Source organism: Peromyscus californicus, unplaced genomic scaffold (assembly GCF_007827085.1).
Source record: "Peromyscus californicus insignis strain IS unplaced genomic scaffold, ASM782708v3 Scaffold_9__1_contigs__length_137607984, whole genome shotgun sequence".
In the NCBI taxonomy this organism is placed as follows: Eukaryota; Metazoa; Chordata; class Mammalia; order Rodentia; family Cricetidae; genus Peromyscus; species Peromyscus californicus.
In genome coordinates this window covers 132,440,113-132,449,168 of record NW_026294617.1, presented here as the reverse complement: position 1 = coordinate 132,449,168, position 9,056 = coordinate 132,440,113, and the positions used below count along the sequence as shown (strand labels likewise).

The 9,056-nt window shown below is 44.9% G+C and overlaps 1 protein-coding gene across 4 annotated transcripts in view; it reads right to left on the bottom strand.

Annotated features, from left to right (window-relative positions):
- Positions 1-201: 201 nt before the first annotated feature.
- The window catches only part of Erich3 (glutamate rich 3), a 115,608-nt gene continuing 106,753 nt past the window's right edge, over positions 202-9,056 (bottom strand). For all 4 annotated transcript variants that reach the window (XM_052732124.1, XM_052732125.1, XM_052732122.1 and 1 more), the window contains one exon: positions 202-5,058. In XM_052732124.1, the coding sequence (XP_052588084.1) occupies positions 2,918-5,058 (2,141 nt within the window). In that variant the 3' untranslated portion in view covers positions 202-2,917. The remainder of the gene's footprint in view (positions 5,059-9,056) is intronic.

Genomic DNA, 9,056 nt, shown 5'->3' with positions numbered 1-9,056 from the left:
GTGAATGTGGGCAGTCTACAGACACACTTAAAAGTAGAGCCCACTAAGGCTAGGGCTCTTTTGTCTGCACATATCATTTGAGTTTTGCAAGAAAATAACACAAAGCATCTTAAAAGTCTAATCTTCTTTCCCAAGAAAACTCTCCTATCATGCCTGTAAATATATTATTTATTTTTTAATGATGAAGAAACTATAGAAAAATCAGTTTCACTAAACATAATTTTATTGATGTAATATTTATAAAGATAAAATTCACTCAATCAAAACATCACAACACTGAATTTCACAGTTAAATCCACATGCAGATTGTAGAATTGTGCTACAGACTGGGCCGATGGAAGGTGTTAAATATAAAAATAATCCAAGGCAATTTCCATTTAGCACATTGTACAAAACTCATTTTTCAATGTGATTAACGAGTTTGTAAAATCTTTCTCATCAGTGCTTGTGCTCAAAGTGCTCTGTAACATGGAGAATAATGCTGGGGTGAAATCCTATATCAGTCACAGTAATGCTGTGGATCTGGATGTGGAGGAGATGAGATCCAGCCATGAAACAGAGCACAGGGCAGGGAACCTGCTGTCAGATTCAGTTGACTGAGAGGCAAGTCCCAAATACACTCCATACAACTATACTGAAATGAGCTGAAGGGTGGATCCATCACTTTTATGATGATTACCATCTCCTTTAGAATGACCAGACAGGAGGGCATGCTGTATGCTTTGTCACAAAAGACAAAGAGACCAAGATGAACTTGACAGTGTTCCTGAAATCTGTTTTTTTAACCACAATGAGGACTCAGTGTAACTAGTGATCCATCTGAGCAGTTTTCAGGCTTTGGTACACTTTAGAATCGCCTCCAAGGTTTGGTAAAGCAGCAGTTTCTGCCCCTCCCCCCCACGCCCCTGCCCCAACACCCTCTGCAGTTTCTAATTATGAGAAGAGGGCAGGTGGCAAGCTGTAGGTGATAATGTCCGTGATAAAATGATCCGTCCACTCTCTGTTTCAATATGTCTACTCTGGTACATCATTGATTATCAAAAAGCTCCTGAACAGTCATCAAAATGAAAACCATCTGTAACAACAGGACACCTTGACAGTAGCAACACAGAGCAGATGGCAGACAGCATGACTGTCTGGTGACTGGGGAAAAAGGTCCTCAACTTTGGCTACATACTAGAATCAAGAAAAAATTTAAATATTTATGCATAGGTTCATTTAAGACCAAGTATATCTGAAGCTTTGTGATGGGGAAAGAATTCAGTCATGAAAGTGCCCCATGAAAGGTTGATTCTCCTCCTGCTGGGGAATTGCTGCCTTGGAAAAACTCTCATCTCCTCACTTGTAGAAAGACTACCAATCCTGTGACCTTTGGGGCATAGTGTGTGGATGTCTTCAAGAAAACTTAGACCCTCACAATATGCTGATATCCAAGTAGGAAATTGTATATGGGCACCATCTGAAGAGTGATCATGATAGTTGACATATTGTGGGGTCACTCAGAACAGAAGCCTGGAAGGAGCACAGGCTGCAGATCTTTAGGATGACATCAGGTACAGGGTATGTATGATGGACCATGTCTTCCCAGAGTGTGTGTGATGGACCATGTCTTCCCAGAGTGCCTGTGATGGACCATGTCTTCCAAGAGTGTGTGTGATGGACCATGTCTTCCCAGAGTGTGTGTGATGGACCATGTCTTCCCAGAGTATGTGTGGTGGACCACATCTTCCTAGAGTGCCTGTGATGGACCATGTCTTCCCGGAGTGTGTGTGATGGACCATGTCTTCCCAGAGTGCCTGTGATGGACCATGTCTTCCAAGAGTGTGTGTGGTGGACCACATCTTCCTAGAGTGCCTGTGATGGACCATGTCTTCCCAGAGTGCCTGTGATGGACCAGGGTATGTGTGATGGACCAAGTTTTCCCATTACAATCACACTTCTCAGAGTTACCTAGACTAAGTACTTTTTTGTTTTTTGCATTTGAGAAATCTGATAAATAATGCTCCCAATGACAAAATGCTGGAAGTCACACTTTGCTAGTCTACCAGAGAAAATGGAACACAAAGGCATACAAACAAAGGGCACTTTCAGGAAGGTTCCCATTTTACACACACACACACACACACACACACACACACACACACACACACACACACACACACACCAGGTGTAAATAGGAATAATTAGTGTTTCCAAGAGAAAGTGAATTTCCACACCATGGAATCCTTTTCCTGGAAGGACTTGGAAAGGCGTGGAGCAATCTTCAGTTTTAAGTGGACAAGGAAGAGCCCGAGCAGCTCATTCCAAAGACCAGGTGATTAAGACACAATTCCATGCATGAAATTGGGACTAATATTTAACTGCAAATAAAAAGTGATTTAAACAAATTCAAGTCATCAGGGATCACCTTCTGGTAATCTTTGGTAAAAGCCAAATATTTAAAAATCATCACTTTGATTTAAACAGAGCTGTGTAGAATGTTCAATACCCCCCATTCTCTGTTTGGGACCACAGTTCCCGTGGGAGCAAATCTCCCCGAGCTCGTTCACCATGGTTACTAACCTACTGACCAGCACCTACAGATCAAGACCAAAGAAGGCCAACAGCAAGCTAAAAGAAAATCTGAAGTACTGGTGAGGTGCCTGTGTCAGTCTTTTCCCATAATACGCTGGGGAAAAAGATAGCACTGTGGGTAAAATCATTCAGAACAATAGAAATTAGGCCCTAATGACCTGATGGTGTCTTGGAAATGAAAAATATGTAAAATAAATATATTTTGATGTTTACTTCCACTATTCAAAAGTTAGGTATTTAAGCATTATATTACATATATGTACTCCATTGTGATCAAGGGAACTTTCTCTTTGCAATTTCTCTGAGGTTCTAGAAAAATCCAGCTTCCTGGGAAGTGCTGCCTCTAGAAACTGCTAAGCTCTGTCTCTCCTTGAGGCGCTGGTCCTCTGAACTCCTCAGCTGCTCCTGACTGGTGTCCCTCATCCTGCCTCCTAGTCCCTGTCTCCTCCATAGCCATGCCTGCATGCTGAGAGGCCTTCACTTCCCCGGGCTCTGAGCCCTGCACTTCAGGAGGCTTCTGTTCCTGTGTGACCTCCCCAGCCTCTGCTGATGTCACTCCCTCTACCACGGCCACCTTTTCTGTCCTGGATGTCATGTCCTCAGCTGTCACACTGTCTTCAGCTGCTGTTTCTCCTGGAGCCTCGCCTGCTCTGTTCCAAGTTTCCTTCTGGACATCTGCGAAGGAGGAGGTCACACTGTCCCCAGAAGTGGACATTGACTCTGCCAACACCTCCCTGTGCTCTGCAACTGTTTCTTCAACTCCTCTTCCTTGTGGATCCTCCTCATCTTTGACTGTGCCTCCTCCCGTGGCCCAGTCCTGCCCTGCCAGGCTGTCAGTCACTGTCCCTGGAGGGTACTTTCTATCCTCACCCCCCTCTTCCTGTGTCTTCTCACCCTCAGCCTCTCCACTGAACACCTCTGTTACAGCGAGCTTTTCCTCGGGAAGATTTCCACACGTCATCACGATGTTCCTTCTTTGCATTTGCAAAGGCCCTTCTTCATCCAGTCTCTCTGGTCCCTCGAGGCTGTCTAGCTCCTTGGCAGTCCACTCTCGACCTCTGGCTGTGAAAACACTCTCGGGCACCCGAGCTTTGCCTGCTGGCTCAGGTCCAGGGGCGCCGGGCAACCTCCCCTGCTGCAATGGAGCCTCACTCTCCTGGGCTGGCAGTTCTTCTCCTCCTTCTTTGCGCTCTGTGGCTGTGGCTTCGTTATCTTCCAGTAACTTCTCAAATTGAAGTTTTGCTTCAGACAAGGCGATGGTTCTTTCTTTGGGTGAATCTTCTAGAAGCCTTGTGTCCTCCCTCAACTCGGTTGCCCCTGTGGGATTCGTATCCTCAGGATCAGCCTCCATCTTGTTGGGGGATGCATGGGCGTCTTCCACAGACCTCACTCCCTCCACTGGGCCCTCCTCTTCCCCTTTAGCTTTCTGCTCCTCCAACTTCTCTTCTGTCTTCAACACCTTGACCCCTGTCTCCTCTCCTCTTTCAGATCCAGTTTCTCTCGGAGGTGTTGGGGGCCTCTCAACTTTCCTCCTGTCTCCAGCTGCAGTGAACTCCCCAGGGAGCACTACTGTGGGATCCTGTTCCAGGACAGATTCTGTGTCCGCCACGACTCTCTCCCTTGGTGTGTCTGCCCTACAGAGTTTCTCAGGGTTGCCCTGGACAACCTCTCCGGGGCTTGCCCCTGCTTCTCCTGCTGAGGAACTCGAGGGTGCTTGTGCTTCTAGAACCTCCTTCCTCTCAGGAGCTGCTTTCTCCCCTCCAAGGATTGCCTCTTCAAAACCATCCTCTCTCTCTGGTGCCGTGTCCTCCACGGGCCCCATGTCCTCTAGCTCTGTGGGAGCTCCCTCTTTGCTTTGGTTCCCATCTGGTCCTGGGGAGCCGGCCTGGCTCTCTGCCTCCTCAGGAGTCCCTGATTCTTTCAGAACTGCTGATTCCCCAGGAGTCTCTGAGCTGAACTCTGAGCTCTCTGTGAGCACTGCCCTCTCCAGTACTGGCTCCCTTCCAGAAAAGGCCCTTCCTTTCTCCATCACTGTCTGCAGCAAGCGCTGCCTATCGGGGTCCACCGTCCTCTGACTCTCCAGTGCTTGCTCCACTGCTATTTTTCCTGTGAGGTTTAACTGCTCCTCTCCAGACCTGCCACGTCCTTCTGTGCCTGTCTCTGCCTCACTAGCTGTGCTCAGGGGGCGCTCCCCTTTCTCTGCAGACTGCTCTGATAATGCTGGCTGCTCTTCTGTGGGGCTCTTCTTCCCTAAGGGGACCTCTGCAACCCCTGCTTTCTCCCTCAGCCCCATGTCCATGTCAGCATCCTGGGGATCATCTTCCTCCGCTCCTCCTTTCTCCCTCAGTCCTGCATTGGTGTCAGCATCCTCAGGCTGGGAACATTCATCTTCCTCCATGGCTGTTTCCTTCTCCGGCGTGCACACCTCTTGTGCAGCTTGCTCGGGCTGCCCATTTGAGCTGATGGCTGCTCTTTCCTCCACCACTGAATTTCCATTTGGCCCCATAAAAATAAAATGAGAAACAAGGTGACTTTGATCAAAGTGTGTAAAGCAGAAAATACAATATGGAATCTTATGAGATATTTATGAGACTCCATATGTCATCCAGGGGACACTGAACTTATATGCCAAACCTTTCTTCAGTTGATACAATGTTGTTAACTAGCAAGGACCATGTTTGGAAAATGCCCTTCTTTCATTATGAAAAGAAATGCTTTCAAATTTAATGGTCATGCTAACATAAAAGTTGAATGTTGGGCATGTTGAAATGAGTAAACACAACACTCCTCAATGCTCTTATATTTTAAAATCAATAAATTATCTGACATGTGACATACATGCACACACTAGTTTCATTTCAAATACTAAGATGTGAAAAAATTTTACAACAGAAAAATACTTATTTCTCTTAAAACGCATTGTTCCCTACAACATCAAGAGTGTGTCTACTTCGGTGGCCTTTTAGTCACATGGCCTGGCTCTAGAGGTGCCAATCATGTCATATACCATTCCCAAAGCATGAAAGTTACTCTGATTAGATTCGGTCATCAAAAATATTTATCGCTGAGGTATGGTATTCACTAAAGACAGCAATTTGTATTCCATGTCAGCTTGCATGCCATCTATGCTCAGAAACTGATTGCCTTTGGCAAAACAGGATCACAGAGCGAGACAGGACCTTCTGGTGTGGGATAGTGTCCAGCATAAACAACACTCCTACGACACTGCTGAAGTATTTCACAAGTTCTGATACAAGACTCTGGAAAATCTGGGTTGTCAGGTCTGCTATGTCTTTGAAAGGCCACTGAAGTTCTCAGTATTTACCAAGACCTGCATCCTGAATGATTCATGCAGAATATGTGAAAGCATGTGACAACAAATACCCAAAAATTCTTTAGATTTCCCAGCTGAAGGCTTCTACTCAGAGTGGTAGGAACTTCAGAAATAGTATCTCAATAGTGTTTATTACTTTAATGTTTTATTAAATATTTTTATTTTATTTATGATTGTGTTTCTGTCTGGTGCAGGCATTTCACAACAGCACCCAAGGAGGTCACAGGAAAACTCTACAGAATCAGTTCTCCCTTCTACCCTCACATGGGTTCCAGGGGTGGAATCCGGTCACAAGATGCTGCATAGGAAGTGTCTTTACCCACTGAGGCATCTCTCCAGCCCAAGTACTCTAATATTTTTCATTTATAAAAGTCAGGGTTAGGAATATAGCTTAGTCAGTGAGGCATGCTGTGTCCTACAAGGACTTGAGTTCCATCTCCAGACTCCATGATAAGAAAAAAAAAAATCTCTGGTGTGGTAGTTCATGCCTGTAAACTAGTGCTAGGAATCATGGGATAGGTGAATCCCTGGGAGTTGATGGTCAGTCAACCTTGCTTACTGGGTGAGCTCCAGGTTCAGTAAGAGATCCTGTCTCAAAATAAAACAAACAACAACAAATAAAACAGGGAGAGAAATGCATTATGAATGACAAGCAAGGATGACCTTTGCCCTACATATGCACAGGTGCACTCACGCACACATATAGGCACCCACACTCACCAACATGGACATTATGGTGATTTGAATGAGAATGAATCCCAAAAGCCCAGATATTTGAATACTTGGTCATATGGTTTGACTACTTATTGGAATTGCTTGGGAAAGATTAGAAGGTGTAGCCTTGTTAAAGAGGTGTGTCACTGGAGGACAGGATTGGAGATTTCAAAAGACTCACACTATTCTCAGTGTTCACTCTCTCTGCCTCTTACTTTCGGATCAAGATGTGAGGTCTCAGCTCTTCTTGCCACCCTGCCTGTGCTCTGCCATCATGGACTCTAACCATCTAAAATAACAGCCTTAGTAAATGCTTTCTTTTATAAGTTACCTTGGTCAGGTTGTCTCTTGCACAGCAATTGAAAATTATCTAAGTACCAGGGAGTAGGTTATTGCTGTGACAATGCTGGTTTTGGGAGAAATGCGCAAGACGTTGGGATTTTGGACTAGGAAAGTGGTTGGATGCTGTAAATGGAACTCAATAGGCCAGCTCAATGGAAGACATTGGTGCCAAGCACTATGTGGGCCAGGTTGGAACAATATTAGCAGCTGAGCTAGAGACCACTCTTGTGATATATTAGCAAAAACTGCAGCTACATTTTGCCCATGCCCTAAAAATTTGGCTGAGGCAAAATTGAAAGACAATGGACTAGTGTAATTGGCAAAGAAGATTTCAAAACGGCCTGATACTGACTCTGTCACGTGGTTATTACTGGTCACTCTTACACAGAGCTGCAGTTAAAAGGAACAAGCAGGACAAAAAGAAATATGAAATGTTCAGTTTGGGAGGAAGAAGGGTAAGGAAGTGTTGTAGCCAAGGCTTGTGCTGAAACAGACAAGAAGAGTCCTGATGTAAACTGAAATAAAGGGAGGGGTACACCAGGGTAAGACCTGCCCAAATAAACCTTTCATTTTTAAAAAAGAAATACCTGAGGAATGTTTATGCTCCCACTAAGCAACCACAAAGAAAAGCTTATGTAAATGGAATTCAAGGAAGAAGCCAGGCTCCATCCCAAGCAGGGCCTGAACTTGGCACTGTCGTCCACCTGGTTCTAGCTTTAGAGTCATAAAGGGTACAGAGTCAAGAGGTTGGAGAATCTCCATCTGCAGTTAAGGAGAGCTGCTGAGGTCAAGCATGTGGCAGGGGAGACCACTGAAGGAAGCTGTGAAAGTGAAGCCTGGATGATGCTGGTGATACCATGGCCATGGGATGTCTGCCAAGGCGAGCTACAGATAGGGAGTGGAACTGCCCAAAAGAGAGAAGTGTGTCGCGGTCAGCAAAGCAGGAGGGCTGAGCTGTCTAAACCTTTGACGTGAGACGGGAAACTGTAGGATTTGGAGTTTGGGTCTTGATTTTGTTATTTCCTCACTGTGCCCCATTCCTTCATTTTGCAATGATAATCCATATTCTGTGCCATTGTATATTTGAAGTATTGATTTGGGGTTTTGCTTTTAATGGGGGTTACAATTAAGAGATTACCTTGAGTCTCTGAAGAGACTTGGACTTTGGACTTTAAACATTGTGGAGACTTTAAAAGACTATGGGTACTTTAAAATTTGGAATGAATGTATTTTGCTTTATGATATGGACTAGGAAGTGGAGTTTGTTAGTTTGAATGAGAACGCCCCCCATAGGCTCATATAAACTTGGTCTCTAGTTGGAGGGGCTGTTTCGGAAGGATTAAAAAATGTTGCCTTGTTGGAGGAGGTGTGCCACTAGTGATGTGCTTGGAGGCGTCAAAAGACTTACACTGTTCTCAGTCTCTCTCTCTCTCTCTCTCTCTCTCTCTCTCTCTCTCTCTCTCTCTCTCTCTCTCTGCTTCCTCCTTCAGGATCAAGATGCAACCATTCAGCTGTTCCTGCTGTCCTGTTTGCTGAAGCACCATGGGCTCTACCCTCTGAAACCATAAGCCCAGTTAAACAATTTTCTTTTATAAGTTGCCTTGGTGTAATGTCTGTTCTTGGTTGTCAGTTTCACTATATCTGTTATTAACTAAAAGCCAAATGACTAGACACATCTGTGAGGGCTTTTTTTTTCCCTTAATTAAATCGTTTGAAGTGGGAGACCCACTTCTAATCTGGACCATGGAGGTGGGAAGTTAAGCCTCTAATCTAGATCTTTTGAGGTGAGAAAATCCACCTTTAATCTGGCCACATCTTCCACTGGCAGCCTATATCAAGGACATGGAATAAAGAATCTCTCTCTCTCTCTCTCTCTCTCTCTCTCTCTCTCTCTCTCTCTCTCTCTCTCTCCTTGTTTGTTCTCACCTTTGCTAGCAAGTTCATTCCTTCAGTGGCATTAGAGCCTACTTCTTTGAGATTCTGGCATATACTTAAGAACAGCTGAGACTTGTAGACTAAACAACTACTGGATTCTTGGACATTCTGTTCATAGGCAGCCAGTGTTGGATTAGCTAGACCACAGCCTGTAAAT